We start from the raw sequence: 20,271 nt of genomic DNA on the forward strand, positions 1-20,271 counted from the left end.
TCACACTGTGCACAGACATAGACACACACCTGTTCTGAAATAGAGACATCACATGCACAAGGGTTTTGTCTATTTATTACTATAGGAGAAATAATTCAGCAGCCGTATTCGCTTCCTCTAGATCAATATAGAAGCCTCATATTAACAACCCGCTGTTTCAGAAGCCATGTTCATGGGAAAAAAATAGTTTAGAGGATAACAGACACTGACCTTGAGTCGACACCTTGGCAGGAGAAGGCCATGTTTCTGGTGACAGAGTATCTGAAAAACACACAAAGGGAGAAGGATAGGATAATGTTCTGTCTTCAGGGCAACAGCTAATAAAGAGGATACAGCTTTTCGTAATGTGGGGATAAACAGTCACTCAAATCAGTAAATCTTGATTTGTATCTAACAGAGATGCTTTCATGATGGCACAAATCACTGTATTGAGAAAATGACAAACAACAGGAGACATGTTCTTAATGAAAAAACGGTGCTACAAAAAAATGTTTCTATTCACACAGCTTAATAATGGTGGAAGAGGCAGGGCCATGCATTAAAGATAAATAGAGCTGTTACTGAGGTTTTGTCACCAAACAAAGAAGCTGTTTATAGCACAGAGGCCTCGGATAAACCATTTTCTGGCCAAACAAGGTAAATGAAGCATAATTGGAAGCCCATTACCAAATTGAAAAACGGGTGCCTTTTGTTTTAACTGTGTTAGAATCGAACTGAGGGCGCCTTCCCCACTCTGTAAACCTACATCAAACTGCAGGGCTCAATAATTATAATGTTCAGGATCCTTCTGAGGGGCGAAGAAAATCAATAGACTAAGGACAAAGAACCTATAGCCATCACTTAATTCTCTTATCACTGTGATTTAGGGGAAGAGGAGGATGTTAAATAACTGTAAATCTTCTGCTATGACTTTGAGGGTGCTTTATGGCAGTTCTTACAGCGTCTCGTAGACAGAATGTCCATACCTTCCGCAGACCACACAATTTATAGCTTTATTACCCTTTGTCTTAAAGAGCAGGGAGACATAGCAGGGAGGAAGGAGATAACAGCCCAGCACAGGGGCGGTTGGAGGAAAGAAAAAAGTCGGATGCCATCATCGACAGAGAAATATCTCTTTGACAGGTTTACGGCTCAGGAGCAAGGCTTCTATTTGGGGGTGGAAGACGGAAAAAGCCTTGGTCCCCCGCCCCCCCCCTCCACCTCTCCACCTCTCCCTTAACCCCCCAACCATGGGTCCCATACATAGGCCCAAACACAGCCCCTGTAAAGGGAGCAAAATTCAATTTCTGACTTGTCCTTCGATCAGATTCACTTTGCTGTTTAGTTGCCTCCACACCAACGCTGCCAACACGCCTTCCTAGAGGTCACAGGGAGGACTGACAAAGGTGGGGGTGAGGCGGAGTGCTTTTACACCACAGAGTCATGAGTTCCTCTGGACCGGGCAGATGCTTCCTCATATTTTCTTGCTGCGCTGACAAGTGGCTTATTGTTTCCCTTGATAAGGGTACAGTGTTCCCGGTAATGGGAATTAGAGGGAGACGTAAGTCACCGAGGCACAGGGTGAGACTGAGTCAATGGGAGATTCTTTATGGATGCAAAAGACACGGTTATTATTATCAGTGCGGTTTAAAAAGAGCAAGACCTCTTATTTGGCTTCAAGCTACTCTCATGGGTAGTGTGAAGGCTGAAAATAAAAAGTTACACTTTGCTTGAACCCTGTGAAAGCATTTTCACAGTGTTTTCAGACAAATGCCCCAGACACTCTGTGCTTAACTTTCTCAACTCATGACAACTCACCGTTCAGCGAATTACAGAACCAAACCTTGGTTTTACTGCGTGAGACGAGGAACGAGCACTAGGAATATATAGCTCATGATGGATCTTGATTTATCTGTGGTGTCTCAGTGACCTCGTTTGTTTACTAATATTGAAAAGGTTTATTTCAGTTAAAATACCTTTTTGCGGAATTTCATGAGAGACCATGTACAGAGTGATTTATGTTTGCTACAGGAAGATAACATTAAAAATATTATTTGATGTAGTTAAATTGGACCTGTTAAAACGTTTTTTCTGATGCATTGCAGCACTTGTTTGAGATAAAATAATCTGGCATGTGTAACAAAAGAAGATATATTAAGCAATATGTTGTCTCCAAGTGCATTGATTGCTTATTATGGCTGCTTAGAGGTTGCTGTCAACACAACACTGACATACAGTATTATCACCTTTACATTTGATACAGCATGCAAACAGTTGCCTGATTACAAGGCGATACACAGCAGCATTATGTTTCTGGTTACATGATGAATGTAGCTCACATAATCACACTAATTTTAGCTCTGCTTTGCTCTATGATAACTCCTGAGATAAATATCTGGCTCTTAGCATCTAACTGCTAGTTGCTAAATGTGCCTGTCTGCAATGAGGGTGGACTAAAACTGCAAGCAAACTGAATGTGGATGTGTCTATATGCAACATCGTTATATTGATAATAAGAACATTCAACTGGAGAAAATATATTTACTGTACAATACTAAAGCATGGATTATAATAAATTAAAGGAGGCCAACTGTCACGATTCTTGTGTTATGTCACGTTTTTAGTTTTGTATGTCTTGTATTTATTTTTGCTGTTCGGTTCTCCCTGTCATGTTTTCCTCCTTGTGTATTGTCTGATCCCTCTCCCTGTGTTTTTCCACCCTGGTCGTTAGTTTCCCTGGTGTGTCTAATTGTGTTCACCTGTTGCCCTTGTGTTTCTCCTCCCCTGCCCGGCTGTTTCTCGTCTCGTGATTACCCCTCCCTATATTTAATATTGTCTCTTCCTGTGTTCAGTGTTGGTGACTGAGTTCACGGTGAGTGTTCTGTTTTGTCGGAGTTATTTTCATTATCCTTGAAATAAAGGTTAATCAGAGTTATCTGCATTTGGGTCCTGCTTCCTTCACTCAACCGTAACACCAACCAAATAAACATGGTAAAAAAACACATTGCTGAAGCTCTTTATTGAGCTCTAAACTGGGTTACAAGAAAGCAGAACTATTTCTAAATAGAGTTTGACCCATGTGTCCCCAAACAGAGCTGACATCAAAGTGGATTTTGTATTCTCCTGCTTCATAAGTTATTGTCAACAACTTCTCAGACAAAAATGACTTTTTTCCAGAACATCACACTGAACAGCAAACAGGAAGTGAACAAAACAATGGTCTTCTCAAGTGATGAGACAAATGTTTGAAGTCTCAGACTTCAAAACCAACAGCAAATCTATAACAGCTTCCCTTCCTGAAAAGAAACTAGCCTGCTGAAACTTATTTACGGCCATTTTGAGATGTACAATTGGAAATGTTTGTTGGTGCCTCTCAAGCAGGATTAGCATGTAAATCTTAACTTTAAACTTAAACAAGTTATCAACCTCCACCTTAGCTGTGATGCATAGCTGGAGAAATGAAAACCAGGAAAGAGGTTTATTACAATTACATACCCTCAAAAAATGATTTGTGGTTTGGAGAAGCTTGAAGCCTGCACTCTCCCACATGGTCAGTGAGCAGAGCTGCAATAAGGGTGTCTTCCTCCTGACAGCTCCCCCTAGGGCCCTGGAATACATTAACCACTGTGGTCCACATGGGTGTTGGGAATAATTACTCACTGCTGCCACATGACACCCTCGATAAATTAAACCCCCCCTTTAAGTTTTAAAGGCAAATGCATATTGTGGCCATCACTTAGAGGCTGGCCTGTCCGTGCCTGTGCATAATTTGTTGTAACAATGTGTTACCACAACTTGGTAACTGGAGCCAGCAGCTGACTACAGATGACTGAGCAATGTGCCAATGAAGTTGGAGGGCAAAGAGGAAGTGTGGAGAAAAATTGCATTAGAGGCTCTGCATATGTCCCCTCATAATTAATAAATTCTAGTCTGTCAAGCTATAATCTAATCATGAAGTATGTCTTCATCTGCAATGAATCATTTCTGCACTTTGTTAGCTAAATTGGGGGTAAGACTCCAGACACATCATTGAGATTTAAATGATTTTTCTTTGTGAAAAGCACAGAAAAAGTTAGTGGCCTAACACAAAATGATTGTTAAACCCCTTTAGCTAATGGCTTTAAAAGAAAATGTAATTGTGATTTAATAATTGACATATTAAGCCCAGGGAGATTACATTTGTTGGCAATGGCAGTGATCCATAAAATCACATTTTCTAACAGCTGCATGTCTAAAAGAGATAATTACATTCTCTATAAACACATATAAAACCTGAGCAAATACACCCAGCAGACGGCTGCGGATTAGGGGTGAGATGGAGATGTCACCCTGTCCCCATGATAGCACATCTGGAAGATAACTCTGGAAAAATACAGCCGGTGATAGGTTCTTTCAATAAAAAGTCTCTAAATACATTTCCACGTTGCAGAAGTTACTACGGCAGTGACAACCCAGAGACAGCCACACAGAGCTGTGGCGAGGAACGTCAACACCTCTACTGAACAAAAAAAACGATGACCTCGAAAACTAATTACGTGTCACACTGAGTTTATATTGAGATTACTTTCCTCTGTATAATATCATTATATTTATGGATAACTCTTGAAACAAATCACTTTGTCTGTCATTTAGCTAGTGTGGATCGTTTTGTTTTTGCAGCACTGACATGTAACAACACAGACACATTTGTGAACATCCATGCCAGGTTTCCAGAGTAGAAAGACATTTACCTCGAGCCCTTCTCCACCTCCTCCTCATCCTCGGTCCAACGATGAACATGACACTTTTCTGTCTTATTAGACTCCTTGGAGCCAATGTTCTGTCATTACATGAAGAGACCAGCGGCTTCAGTTGAGTGAAACTTTATATTCCCTTCTGTCTGTGCTCTTTTCAACATGGACTAATGATCTCGATGAGCAACACGTACACGTACAGTGAGGGTGAGACAGAGCAGGGGAAAGAAAGGGGGAAACATAGCAGATATAATGTAATGTGTAAGATGTGTAACGTGATTAGTCAAGTCCCCGACATAGGCCTTCAGTCAAAAGGCAGCAAAGATCATAGGAAACATTAAGAGAAACCCGTCAGGATGTGAAAGAACATCTGAGTTCTCAGCTGCCGCCATTCATTTTCATAATGACAGTGAATGCGGTTGAAAGCAGTGGGATCTCTGAATGGCATTAAGCTTTCAACTTTGATTAGATGACTTGCCGAAGATGAAGAGAAATCATTTAGAGGAGGATAAGTGTGTCAGGAGATAATGGCTCCACAGGTGGAATATGGCGGAGAAACACTGGCTCTGAATGAAGGAGCTGATGAAACACAGCCACAACCTGAGAAATCCAGGTGAGCACATTGTTTATCTGTGTGTTTGCATGAAAGCAGCATGCAAATGTGTGTGAATTTGAATGTGCGTTTTTGTACGCATGCTCGCACGAATGCAGTGCTAGTCGTGAGTGTTGTGTGCACGCACATGCATATCTGCCTGCCAAGGATCTAACTCTCTTTGTGTTTCATGTCAGGCATCTCAGTCTCCTTGACATTTCCCATTCAGGTGGCATGTCTTGGAAAGCAAAACTAAGAGGGATAAATATCTTCAGTACATTCTTTGCTGTATCATATTTAGCCAAATTAATGTCAGAAATGTATTAGTTTGATTGCAAGCTTGAGAAATGGTCCGCCTTTGATCTCAGCGAACATACATTTGTGTTTAACCATCACCTTATGCTTAGGCTTATGCCCATAAACCAGTGTGAGGGATTGCCACCAGGAGAATCAAATCGTAGCTGTGAAAGTACAAAATCCTTGAAAGTGTCTTTTAAAAACTTTACGAATGTTCTCTGTGCCCTGACCAAAACAAAACATGATGACAGGTGCCAGTTTACGACATCCCTCTCTTTATCTTTGAGTCTCCTCAATTTCCCCCGACAGAGAGAGAAAAGACAGAGAGAGAGGGGGGAGAGAGAGGGAGCGCAGGGGACCTGAAGTGTGTTTAGGAGGAAGATGGCTGTCAGTAGCTGTCAATCGTTGGCTTTTTGATGCCATCGTCTCGGCACAGGCCTGTCTGTCTCGCAGTGTAACAGCTATCAAAGACTCACTCACAGCAAAGACAGGCGCTAGGGTGGAAACACAAGGAAATCCACACACTCTCTCATTTACACCTGGCATAAACTTTGTGAAATCTGGGTCTGTGAATCATGATGGAGCCGATCGTTCTCACCTGGCCTTGAAGCAATAAACATCTTGAAGTGATGGCATGCCTGTTACTGCAGAGCATATTATTATAAGTGAATGTTTGGGAATAGATTGCAACTCACATTTTAAGTTTTGTTTCATTTTGTTTTGTTGACTTTATTTGTAACATATGTATTGTAGTTAATGGCTATATAGAAAAAACATTTTAAGAATGCTTTACAGATCAAATCAGATTTTTTGTATATTTGTGCCTATTCTTTTTTACTTTGGTAAAGATATTGATGCCATATGAGTGTGGTTCTTTATAATAATTTGATATACGTAATCATGTCTGCAGTTATAATTGTAGGTAACTCATTATTATATGATGCTCCCATATTAATTCATATTTCATCCACAAAAGTTGAATCCAAATGTCTAAGAATATGAACATGTATTTTAACTGTAGCAGTTCAACGTATAGTGACAAAAGGATTGTTCAGTACACATTGCAGGGGAAACATTTCAATAGAAAAGCACCACAGTTGTGCATTTCCAGTAAAGAAAGAAAGCAAGTCGCACACTGGTTGCCTTTGTTTTCTTATTATTGCCTGCAAGAGACTATTTTAAAGGGAGCGTGTGACTGTACGCTTCTTTGCAGATAACATAAATCTATCCTGCTGTCCTTGGTGGACTGTCTGCTTTTCATCTGGTTCGAGACAGATCACTTACAAGGCCTACAGTTCCCACACCACACCTCTTTATGGTCCAAGACAACATCAGGATGACTGTGTCCAGACGACCAGATCCCAGCTGGACAAAGAAAGCAGGGGAGGAGTCGGTGGCCTCTCCTGTGAGCTCCCTCGTGGGTTGCTTCACTCTGTCTCTTTGGCAGGTACACAGACAGACGGATCAACAAAAATATGTCAGGATCCACACTCAAGCACACAGCTCAATCCGTGCTGTGCCTGCAGTGTGTATCTGCCTTTCGGGAAGTCCTGTCAGCGCTTACCATTTGGCCTTGAACCTGTGCTAAACTATTGAGTTCATCATGCATAAAACATTAAGGATGTACATCCGAAAGGCTGCGGCTGCCTGTTTATTGGCACTCACAGCTCCATAAACCATTTTCATCCCTCGAAGGATGAGACACACATGCTCTGCAGTCCTATTGATGCCGTTTAACACAGAATATAAACCATAAAACACAATAATAAACATAAGCGGAGCAAATAAATCTGATTCATAATAACCCCGAGGTGGGATTTATGTAAGCATAGATAGAGTCTTTGTGCAAATTGATGGTACAAGCTCTATCACAGCACCAGTGAGACACTAATATAGTCTTATAAACACACCAGAAACACTCTAAAGTAGCTTCATCTCTCCTCTTTGGCTGGCCTAAGTGCTTAAGTAATGTATTGCTTTCATAAGTGTGCAACTTTCTTGGGTGGAAATATGTCTCCATCCTCTGGGTAGTGTGATTAAGAATAAAATACAAAAGAGCATTACTGTGGAATAAATTCAAACAGTGACATAAAGTGTTGCGCTGCAGCAGCTCTCTTTCTGACAGCAGGGAGCTCTCGGGGTATCCATCACCTACACACACTGTCCCCCTGGCACCCGGGCTAATGTATCACCTCTGGATTACAGTAATATCTGTCTGATGGATGTTTTCTGAGTGGAGAGGGCCACATGTACCCCAGACAGGAGCCTCAGTCGCTGGGTGTAGCTCTGAGGAGATGGGACCTCTGCTCCTGGAGGTCTATTATACTTCCATCCCCCTCCTCTCCTGAGCCCACATTTTGAATACCACCTTCCAGTGCATTCATCCTGCTTTCTTTCCAGCTATTTGTGTGTGTATGTACATGCATGCATATCTGCTCACACGTGTTAGTCACAGGTCTCCACTGAGAGGCCGACTGCCATCCCGGGGCGATGCCTGGGTTCCTGCAGTCAACTTTACTGCCTTCATTTGGCCTGATGAATGGCTAGCTGCCTTATCAGTCCCTCTGCCTGCAATCTCAAGTGCTTCCCTGGAGCCTCGCACTGCCTGAAGCGCTGGTCGCTCTCTCCAGCACACACTCGCTCTGCTTCTTCCTCATACACCCTAACAGAGGCGCGCAATTACATACAGATGATCCTATTGTAGATGTACAGTTCAGCAGAAAACGACATGCACGTGAACAACAACAATGCACCAATTGCAGTAGCCAAAAATCTGCAGAGCCTAAACACACACACACACACACACACACACACACACACACACACACACACACACACACACACACACACACACACACACACACACACACACACACTCACACACACACACACAGCCAGAAAATCCATCATATTTTATTTCCTCCCCAATGTGCTCATATTTTTATTGTGCCTGCACCATGCACACAAAATGTATTTTCTCTTTCCTCTTTTCTTGAGGAAACACAAAAGAAATCACACCTCTCTTTCTTCCTCGCTCTTGCCAAAATAATCAATGCTTTCCAGAGAGGGACTTGTGGCGCGACATGCGTGGAGGGAAGGCAGAAGGATGCAGACATAGCTCCAGGGCTCTGGTTGTAGATAATAAGTGAGGAGCAGTCCTTGGGTATGTTTTACAGCTATCAAGACTCATCATATTTGACATGCATTCTGGTGTTTACACAGTCTCCTCCGTAAAATCCTCTCCAGCTATAGAAGGGAACAGGGTGCAGGGAGCACACACAACGCAGCACGTACACACACAGAGGTGCTTTTTGTTTGCCGGTTGTTGCCTTTGCTTTAAGTCCCTCTTTCCTTTTTTCTCCATGTCCCATCTCTTATCCAAGGCACAATTGGCGGCGTTAGCACCTGTCAGCTGACTGACTTCTTGTTCCCGGTGGCTTATGAAAAAATCATGGCTACTGGGCTTCAGAGGCTGCTTTCCCATCAATATGAATTCACCATGGTCTGCATGCAACATTAGGCCAGGCCCTGTTTTCATACAGCGAGCCACACGCTCTTTCGTCTGTGATACACAAGAGGAAATGAAAAGAGTAAATAGTCCTTTTAGAATGTTGCATTCGATCATGGGTGGAACCAAGTCGCCTATGAAAGAGACCAGTATACTTGGCTCTCAAAAGCATTTGCTTTCCATCCCCAGATATTACGGCCCTGTGCTCTGTTATTAGTGTGTCCTGTTTTACTGTAAATGCAACAGCACAATTCTCAGTAAAATCCGACATGGTTGTCCCCTATTGTTATATTAATTTCCACATTTACCTGGGTAACTCTGTTTACAGTGTGTGCTTTCAGTTTCAGTGCTAAAGCAATACTTCATCTGGTATGTATGAGGACTATGCAAGACTGAACAAACCAAACACCCACACCAAAAACAACATGATGGATGTTTGCAGCTGTTGTATAGATGCTGAATTATTATGTAAATGTTTACTCGTATAAAGAAAATACAGTAAGGTAGGTATAGTCAAGCATACAAAACTGTTTCCTGTCCCCATATACTGTAAATTATCTTAATCTGAAGTTCTGATCACAAGCACACACTATAAAAACACACACAAAATAAAAACGAACTCTAAGGATTAGGAAGAAAAAAAGATTCCATTTCACAAGAGTTATTTTGGTTCTGTTTTCTAATATGTATTTCTATCTTTTGAGATGTTGCATGGTAACCTCTATTTAGTTTACCTCTTTACACCCTAATCACAGATTGAAACAAACACAGAAGTAATGCACAATATTGTTAAGGCTTTTTTTAAATGAATAGTTTTAATATGTTAGTTTCAGTATGATACCTGAATTTTGGTAGTGAAATCTAAATTATTTAATTCCTTTAGGAAAATACAAACATATTTTCATTTAATGAAAAGGAGACAAAATTGTCCAACATCTACACAAAAAAACAGCTTTAAAAAATACTTAATAATGTAAGGATAACAATTTTTGACCAAAACTTTTGAGATCTAGATATATTTTTCAACACCCATTGCTAGATACAAAACTGTATCAGATCATTTGGATTCAATATGCAGCCTTAGTCATAAGTGGTTGAAAGTATACAGTATGGGTTTGTATAAATGAACATACAAGAACAATAATGAACATCTGCTCTCAAATAATTGCCGCAGCCAAATGGTGAAATTACTCTGAAATATTAACCATAAAAAAACGGACTAATTTGGCCTTCACTTTACATCTGCTTGGCTCGGACCTGCTGCCTTCCCTCTGCTTTCCTTCATCTCTGTATCTCTCTTAGCCTTTTAAACACGCTGAAAGTCAATTAACCACCCCACTTCTCCCTGACATCATCGCGCTAATACAAGCTGCTCTTGACCTTATGTTTGTGTGTCTTGAGCGGATGGGAGCGCCATGCTTTCCCCTGATTGGATTAACTTCAGATGTGGTCTGTGTCCGGGTCTATTACAGTGGCTGTGTTGTGATTTTGAACCCCAAGCCCAACCTCCCCCGAAGCCCCACTGTCCCACCCTTCTCCTCCTTTACACCTCCCTGAAGGCCTGCTCTCCCAACACGCCATCTCCCAACACCCCACACATGAAGAATTGTCACACACACATATGCGTGTGCTCATGTCTCCAAACAGTCATATCCCATGTGTCTCCTGCACAGTGATGGAATGCCCGGAGAAAGCCTCCTCCCCTGCAGCCACATGCTCCCTCTCTCTTTCTCTCTCTGCTCCCTATTTCTGAGTCCGGAGGGGTCATCGCAGACAGAGGGCTTATAATCAACTCAATTAAGCGAGTCTTATTGCCATGGCAAATTGGTCTGGGTCATAACATTATCATTAGCGCCTTAAGTGCGGTCACAATGGGACACGGCAGTCAGATGAGAGTGAGACTAATAGGAAGGAAGTATGAAGTGACTCTGGACAGGAACAGAGAGTATGATGAGCAAATACAAATGTGACTTTCTGCGTACAAAACAATGGAGGAAGTTCATTGTTAAAGCGGAATGGGGCAGTTAAAATATAAGTATTCAATACTGCTACAGAAACAGAGCATATTTCTTCTGAAAGTGACTGACAAGCCCTGTGTTGTGTTGTGGGAGCAGCTCCAGTGTGTACACTATGATATAGCTGGGAGACCTGCTGGCTTAAAAAGCAAAGGTTCACCTCGTAATTGTTTCTCAGGATATGACATTTGTCTCTTCTTGTGGCTTGCTCAAGGTGTCAACACCTTTCATATAGCCAAGATTTTTTCACCGAGGCTCACGTGCCCCGGAGCAGCCTGTTTGATCTTTTTGAGGACTGTCAACTTATTGTGTGACTCCATGGAAATTGAATTATGTATTTATTTACACGCCGGGTTAATAGAATAGATGCCTAGGTGATTTGAAAGTCAAACAACCGCACCTGCCATTCATTTTCTGAAGCAGATCCTCTGTTTTGTTCTGTACGGCTTGAATACACAAAGAGAGGATGATGAATTGAATGGCTTATCCTCAACATTCACGCTCCAAAATACGCTGTAGTTTAATACAGCAGCGATAAATCCAGTTTTCCATGATTTAAAAAAGCAGTTATGGGGAATATGTTTGCTATATCCTTATCTACATTTTGCAACTCTCCAAGTGGCCTACATAAACCAATGCTCTTTGGTGAGAAACACTCGTTGGGGTCTTGCAAAGCAGCACTGTGGCCCAGTTTGAGTAAAATCAGTGTCGATGCATCTGTAATGGTGTGTACTGGTGCGTGTGCACGTGAGCGAGCCTCCTCCGGAAGCTTTAAACAAACTTGTCATGTTGGGAGATGCTGCTGTCAGACAGAAGACGAGTCTGAGGATGTCAATTGAATGCCGAGAAAATGTCTGTCAGTCGTTTTGACGTTGGTCTCTCCATTGTGATTAGCATCACTTAATATTCATGCGTTCTTATCTGCCTGCTGAGACGGTGCCAAACTGACTGCTGTTATTAGAGTGCATCACAAGCAGCCTCCCCCTGATAAACACATGGAGGATGTAACAGCCATGTGGCATTACAAGCATGTCAATATGTGTCGCTCTGTGTACTCTGTGAGGGTGTCACAGGTCAATTCAACAAGAGGAAAGTGATATTACTTCCCAGACAGGGGAGTGAAGGCCTGGCTCTCTTTGTGCCTCAGCCTGTGTGTGGAAGAGACTGTGGATTAGCTAAACAACACTGCCACTTGCTGTTCACTTGAAGGTACTAAAATCCAAGGCAATGCAGCTTGGATAACCTCACGAGTGCCGAGAGGCCTAAAGCTTTCATACATTTTGTGAACTTATTTCAGGAGTTTCTCAACAACGCTTTAAAATCAAAGACAAGGCACATACGAGTTAAAGGGTATCGGTTTTAAATCGCTCTCGTATCTATATATTATTTGCATAATTTAAAAGCCTTTTTTTCACATTGTACAATGTCTTCCCTCCCATGCGCTAAATGGATCAAAATAGGAACCCCTTGAATTATTTTGTTTCATATTAGCAGTTGTATGTGTCAGTTATGTTTTCTTGTTCCTCTACCACATAGTTTTTTCTACCTCTGAGAGAGTGTGTGGATGTGTATCGTTGTGGCACTCTGACAGTCACGGCCGGGAGGAGGAACAGTGGTGTGCTCGCTGCAGATGGCAGCACACATTTTTTCATTCCTTAAACAGACACAAAAAGCAGCTGAGGGACCAGGGCCTGTCTGTAGAATGTGCTGGGGAAGAGTAGGTACTTGGCACAAGTAGCAGAAACAATTAGCGTCACATAAGCAGAGGCCTAAAGCAGCTGGAGAGAGAGAGAGGGATGCTGGAAAAACACGGCATCTCATTTTCGCAAGAGGACCTTATCAGAACTGTGTGTGCACTCTGAGAGATCTCTTTCCTCTTCCTCGTCACATCTAAAAAACAATCTTTAGAGACAGTGTGCATGTCATGGCTCATTTAATTGATGCGTTCATGTCGGCGGCGTGTTATTGTTTGCATCTGTGCATTCTTAGTTAGGGAATAGACAGAGGAAGCTCTGTGTCCTTGGAGAGACCTCGCATCCCACTCACATCCCCAAAATCCCTTTTTGAACATTCCTGGTTACCGTCTTCCCCGTTTCCGTTTTGATGTTAAAAGACTACGCGATCTGAAGTGTGGCTCATAAAAACACTCTACTAGTGCTCTGCAAAACATTGGGCTCATTACATTTTACAGATGAGAAAGAATATTTCAAATGTTGAATAAATCACGACATAAATGTTTTCTACCAAGTGAAAACATGGTTACAAATCTAAAATAATAGGTATGAATAGGTTTATGTCTTTCAATTACATACCCATACCCCCATTGACAAGTTGCTAGACTCTGACTTTACAATAGTATTTTAACTTCTTTCAAAGTTAAGGACATATTTAAGTATAGTGCACGTTGACCTCTTTCTCTTTGTGTCCGGATTCTATGTCAAACAGAAGCTGTTTCCATAAGCACTAGTCAGCTAACTCACTGATATCAGTTACACACACTGTAAACCTTATCTAAACTCAAAACAATTAAAGCGTTTGATTGCCTTAATTACTTTAAATGTAAGTATTTATATTTCCGAACATAAATATGATAAATTAACCATTGGAAAATAAGAGGCAGATCGACCTCATTTTAGTTGCTTCCCTAAAGCAAATATATCTGCATTTTACGCGAGTTTGTGTTCTGTATGACACTTATTGTAAGTCCTTTTGGATAAAAGTCTCAGCTAAATTAAATATTCAATGAAAGAACTGAAACGTTGACTTTTATTAAATGTATTGTGTAAACAGATTTCACATAACTGTATTAGGTTAGGTGAAAGCAATAATATTACGTTTAAAGTAAAATATATTAGGTTGAACTTAATATTATTGCTTTCAAAAAACGTAATACATTTAATTAAAGTCAACTTTTCGGCTGTTTCAGTGTAATATAAAGCTATGTATTGATATAAACCCTTTTACCACAAGGGGGCAGTATTTTACATTAAACCTTCAAACACACATTAGTTCTCTCTACACCAAACACATTTCATTTGTAAAATAAGCAGTCAGAACTTTGGTCCTCTCATTGAATACTGTATGAAACCTTTATGAACACTGAAATAAAGAGTCTGGCTTTCCATTTGAAACTAATTTTATTAGAGTGTCTTCCATGTTTTGTGGTCAACTCGCAGGACATTTACAAAGTTTGGAAAGTGTTGTCTGGTGAAATACACAAAAGTTCTTATTCAATGAGTTGTAGAGAAATACATTGTTGAGCAATAGTGGACATTCAGCAAGACTGTGAGAACATCAAACACAGATAAAATAGTCCAAAGTGCGCTTGTTTGAATTGCAAAATAGCCACTGCAATATTTTGAGATTCAGCTAATAAAGAATAACAAACTCATTTCAATACAATTTGTTCAGTGTTGGTGCTAGTGTTTCTCATGATACTTTACTGTGTAAGTTATTTAATCAATTTAACCTTTTGATTTAAACAACTGTTGTTTTTCTTCTAAAACATCCCCACTTTTGAAATATATCCGGAAAATCAATAAATGTAGGCTTCCTCCCAACAGATTAGGTAAAGCAAACACAGGATGTACTGTATAAATAGGACTGACAGAGACTTTCAGTGGATTTAAAGTAAAGCTGGTCAACATTTCTTCATCAAAGCCAGATCCGAGAACATAATGGCTATAGATATCAAAACAATGTTCTTCCTTGGACTTGCTGTTGTACTAACAGGTACAGTATGAGTCGGTGGTTTTGTTTATAATCTGGCAGAGGAGAGACATTTCTTGGGTCGTGGTAACAGTCGCTTCTGTTCTGGTTCTCCTCGGTCAGGTGTGGGAAAGTCTGCCTTCATCGGGAAGAGTCACAGCGGAGGGAAGGATGATCCTGTGCTGCAGTATATCGTCAACAACTCACTGAGAGAGCACCCAGTCCTCACCAAACTCAGACTGGTAAGAGAAACAACAAACCCTCACAATCTGGTGTCACCTGTTGAGATGAAGAAAGCATAGTAATTCACTTATTGTCCAAGCAAGATAGCCCTGCATTGTCTAGTGTTTCACTCTGATGCTGCTATGCCCCTGACCAGGTCAACGATCTTCGGTCACATCCAAGTTTTTATCTCTACATTTGATTCCCATGACAGGTTCAGTTCAGAATTATTTTTGATCACTTTAGTTTAGCATGAGCACGAGCCTGCCAAGATTTATCAACATGCTGAAGCCATCAGCCGGTTATTTAGCTCAGACGATGGTTGGTTGGTCGTCAAGAAGAGCTTTGGGCTAAAAACTAAAAATGATTTAACTTTGAAGTTTTTACTTTAATCAAACTTTGAAACTAGATACCTTTAAAAAGAAAATGAAGACAAACCTGCTTAGAATTGCATATGTTCATTGTGCATTAAGTGTCACATTTATTTTCTTTACTTTCTATATAAATACAATACATTTAAAGATAATTACCAGAGTGCTGTATATCATTTCTGTCTCCAAGTAATACACTTAAAAGATCACCAGAGGGCAGCACAGTGTCATAAAACCCCCAAACAGCGACTGAGTAGTACCAGGAGATGTGTATCCATTTAGCCAGATAATATAATGAATCATGATCAACTGTTTATTACATAGTTTGATATTTTCCTTTCAGAAAACCCTTGAGGACCCATGGAGCATCATGATGGTTGCCAGTGAACAAGCTCAGTTTATGGCAAATCTTATAAGACTGATAAATGCAACTAAAGCCATTGAAATTGGTGAGATAATCAAATCTAGACTATGGCAGCAATAAGGGTCATATTTATTGGAACTGAACATCTGATTGTGAAATCAAGTTTTTTGTAAATTCTTACTGTTGAAAATCAAATACATATTACTCTGTACTATAAAGTCAACAGTATTTATGAGTATATTATTGCTTCAGAGTCTATGGCAAAACATCTTATTCTGAAAGCTATCTTTGTGATTGTATGACAAAACATGAGCTGAAAGCACAGAGATTTGGTCAATTCTATTTAGGCTCAATTGATGATTTAAGTTTGATGATTAAGTAAGTAAGATTTTGCTATTGAAATTAAGATGAACATTTTTAATTGGATTTACAGGTCCTAAAATGACCAGTTGCATTCAAACAACTTTAATAAGTGTCTAAAAGTGTTATGAGCACAAATTGTAAATGGCACATCCTGAATTTGCCTACTCTAGATTCTCAAGAGGGGAATTTAAATTGCATCGATTTATATAGATATTGATTTACTGCTGTGAATTTAACTGTACTCAATTTTCGACAGTAAGTTAGGATTGCATGCTTTATATGGGCATGCAGTTGCTTTCATATAAACAAGTTTTTATTTGCTTCAATAGAAGCCTCTGATATTTGAATCATTTTTAAGGGATATTATTCAGGAGTTAACTTCACATTTCTGTTGCAGGGATGTACACTGGGTACAATGCTCTGAGCATGGCTTTGGCCATGCCACAAAGTGGAAACGTAGTAGCTTGTGAAATAGAAGAAACCTATGTGGACATCGCCAAACCGTTTTTTAAAGAGGTGAGAACATTTCTTTGTGAATATTACGTCAAGTCTTCAACACAAGATAAAAAAAGACACAGTACAGCCTGGTGCTTGTGTCTCATTTGAATTTGTAACTTTAGTGAGATTGATTGATGCTTCTGTCAGAGCAAGATTGTGCAGCAGACAGCAGACTGCACATCTACCTTCTGTCAGTGTGTCTTCACAAAATGTTGCCAGCTGGAGAATAAAAAAGGTGTCTGCTCAGGAAACTGTGTCACCCAAACAGGAAAATCAATTCCTGTTTAGCCTTGCCTAACATTCTCTTTCAAAAAACAATTAAAGATTCTGCACAACTCTCATATAATGTAACCTTTTCTCTAGGCTGGAGTTGAAAATAAGATAGATGTACGCCATGAAATAGCAATGAAGACACTAGGTATGTTTTTGTAGACATCTCAGTTATGTTTTTTTAATCAAAGAAAATGGACTTTGGACATTTTAAATGTATATCTCTGTTTCATCAGATGAACTGATTGCAGTCGGGGAAGCTGGAACATATGACTTTGTGTTTATCGATGCTGATAAATTAAACTATGACAGATACTACGAGAAGTCGTTTGAGCTCATACGAACAGGGGGCATCATTGCCATTGACAATGTAAGTACACTTTTCATAAGCAGGATGCAGCTTGCTGTGGGATTTAAAGGTGTGCAGCATGTTAAGACTGGGACCAGAATGAATCAGCAGTGTTGTGTTTGTCTTTGAAGGTGCTGTGGAGTGGAAAGGTTGTGAACCCTGCTCCCAGTGACCTCACCTCCCAGGCTCTGGATGCTCTCAATAAAAAGCTTCACAAGGACCAGAGGATCGATCTGAGCATGCTCCCTGTGGGAGACGGGCTGTCCATTGTCATTAAACGCTAAATGATGAGTTGAAAAGTTCCATGTTTGGCCTGCTTAAGATTTACTAAATAAATAAAATGATAGTATATTGCCTTCTCTATGTTTTTGTCTGCAACAGCAATCATCCGTCAGATTACATATTATACAACTCCCTCTCTGTGTTCACTGTTTTACAAAGACAGCAATCATGAAAGAGCTATAAATACAGTTTCATCAAGTGACAATACAGAGTGCTTCAGCTCAGCATCGTAACAAAACAACATATAATTATTTTTAAATAGAGGATGTCTTTGTTAAGGACATAAAACATTTTGTTTAGTTTTCAGGCTGATGTGATCAACTCTGTCTGTAGCTAGAATACACTGTACATTTAAAAAAATACAGGCTATAGAAGTGGAGTAAAGTAAAAGTGCAAATTAAATGTTTTATAGAGCTACATTTAAGTACTGTAAAGTGTGATGAACATGTCAGCCTTTATACAGCACAAATTTTAACATCAAAATAGCAATAAGACATACTGAAAATACAAGTTTAGGCTTTTAAAGAATGTGTAATGAGATTACTGTTAAACATTACTGTAAGCAAAATAAAAATAACAATCATACTTCATTTTTAACAACTATAGTGGTTTATGTTAAAATGTTGGCCATCATGTCATTATTTCCTGATTTAACAGAAAAATTAGATGTAGATTTTTTTTTAATAAAAGTCATGAGCAGTTTGAGCATCTTAGAATATACTGCTGGGGTATAAACAGTATATTCATTCATATTTATATACTGTTTAAACAGTGGAAATACGGTCTAGCAGTGCTCGTAGGACTTATTTAAGTATATGTGGTTGAGTTAAATTATATTGATGTAGAATATTTCCCTCCAATATGAAGCCTATTGTGCATTAAATGCAAACACTGCGTAACAACAATTGTGACAAAGTACCTGACTACATGTAGCCTACTGAAAATAAATAATAATAGCAAAACACACTGAAGAAAAGTTTTGGAGGAACAAAAACTTAACCACCAAGTGCAACCACATGACTTGATTTCCGGCTTTTCATCAGGATATATGTAAATATGTATTAAACAATTTATTATAAGAGGTGTGAGCCTTGATCTGAAGTCAGTAAGAAGTGAAGGAAAAGTATGTGGTGTTTTAAATGACGTCATCTAAAAGCAGTAAAGCAGGTTGGTCGTGGAACACTGTAGAGTTATAGAAATGAAAGATCTTAACAATGCAAACGCTCTCTAATAATAATAATAAAAATAATAATAACAATAACAATACTAATAACAACAGTTATAATAATAATAATAATAATAATAATAATAATAATAATAATAATGTACAGAAGCATTATTTTGTTGAGGTTGGTCAGTCCTTTCACGTCACTGCTTTCTGCGACAAATCGCGGTGTAAGCTCTCATTAAACATCAGCTGATGCTTCACCTATTCAGCACTCCGGACAGCTCTGTTCTGCACACCGAGCAGATGGAGTCGGTATAAAAACCCGTCCTCTGCAGCGGAGAAACACCACCACAGCCTGAGTCTCAGCATGGAGAACAGACTCCTCTTTCCGCACCGGAAAGCTCAAGATGAGTATTCACAGTGCAAGCCGACACGTTCGGGCTTAGATAGCAGGGCCGTCTCCACCGGCATGGATTTGACTAACCCTGGGAAGTTTAATGAGAAGGAATTGATGCATGGCTTAAACGATCGTCTCGCAGGATTCATAGAGAAGGTGCACCACCTGCAGTACCAGAATACTCTGCTAGAGAGAGAAATCGGTGAGATAAGAGGGAAAGCGAAACCCGCATCTCGTCTGGAGGAAGAGTATGGACCAGAGCTCAGGAAACTGAGGCAGCTGCTTCAGGAAATCACTCATCAGAAGCATCAGATTGAAGTCGAGCACGACAATTTTGAGGAAGACCTGTCCAATTTAAGGAGACAACATGACCAGGAAGCGAGGAGCAGATCGGATGCAGAGAGCGATATCGTGGTCCTCAAGAAGGACATTAATGACGCGTATCAGGCTAAACTACAGATGGACAAGAAAGCGCAGGCTCTCGTGGATGAAATCCAGTTCCTGAAGGGAAACCATGAAGCCGAGGTGTCAGAGATAATGGATCAAATCAAGGATGCACAGGTGACTGTCAAGGCGCATGCATTTGGAAACTCCGGAATTACTGCGGCACTCCGGGACATCAGGGCACAACTGGAAGGTCATACCGTGTCTGAAGTCCAGCAGCAGGGAGACAATTTCCAATCTCAGTTTGCAAGGCTAACAGAGGCAGCTGAGAGCCAGAGAGAGGCGTTAAAAGCGACCCAGCAAGAGATCCAGGAGTACAAGAAGCGCCTGCAGGCCAAGGACATCGAGCTGGACTGCACTTATGGCACCAGGGAAGCGCTTCAGAAGCAACTCCGTGACGTGGAGGATCGCCACCAGGAAGAAATGATTCATTACCAGGTGAGAATCACTTTGTAAAAGCATAGTTTAATAAAGAAAATTGTCTAAATAGGGTCCAGTAACACACTTTCTTTCTCTCCTGTTTCAGAACACAATCAAAGAACTTGAAAATGAGCTCATAAATTGCAAATTTGACATGTCTGGTTACCTGCGGGAGTACCAGGACCTGTTGAATGTGAAGATGGCTTTGGATGTGGAGATAATGACTTACAGGTAAGGTTTGCTGATTTCTAAATGGGGTTAACTGTTAGAGAGGGACAGCTCTTGTTATTT

General features: G+C 40.3%; 1 protein-coding gene across 1 annotated transcript; it reads left to right on the forward strand.

Annotated features, from left to right (window-relative positions):
- Window positions 1–14,745: 14,745 nt before the first annotated feature.
- comtd1 (catechol-O-methyltransferase domain containing 1) lies at window positions 14,746–17,626 on the forward strand. The gene is made up of 7 exons (XM_010782547.1): window positions 14,746–14,856; window positions 14,956–15,074; window positions 15,769–15,874; window positions 16,550–16,668; window positions 17,014–17,068; window positions 17,157–17,290; window positions 17,401–17,626. Exons 1-7 carry the CDS (start codon window positions 14,802–14,804, stop codon window positions 17,551–17,553), a joined length of 741 nt encoding a protein of 246 aa, XP_010780849.1. The 5' UTR covers window positions 14,746–14,801; the 3' UTR covers window positions 17,554–17,626.
- Window positions 17,627–20,271: the final 2,645 nt, after the last annotated feature.

Source organism: Notothenia coriiceps, unplaced genomic scaffold (genome assembly GCF_000735185.1).
Source record: "Notothenia coriiceps isolate Sejong01 unplaced genomic scaffold, NC01 NC01_scaffold00024667, whole genome shotgun sequence".
In the NCBI taxonomy this organism is placed as follows: domain Eukaryota; kingdom Metazoa; phylum Chordata; class Actinopteri; order Perciformes; family Nototheniidae; genus Notothenia; species Notothenia coriiceps.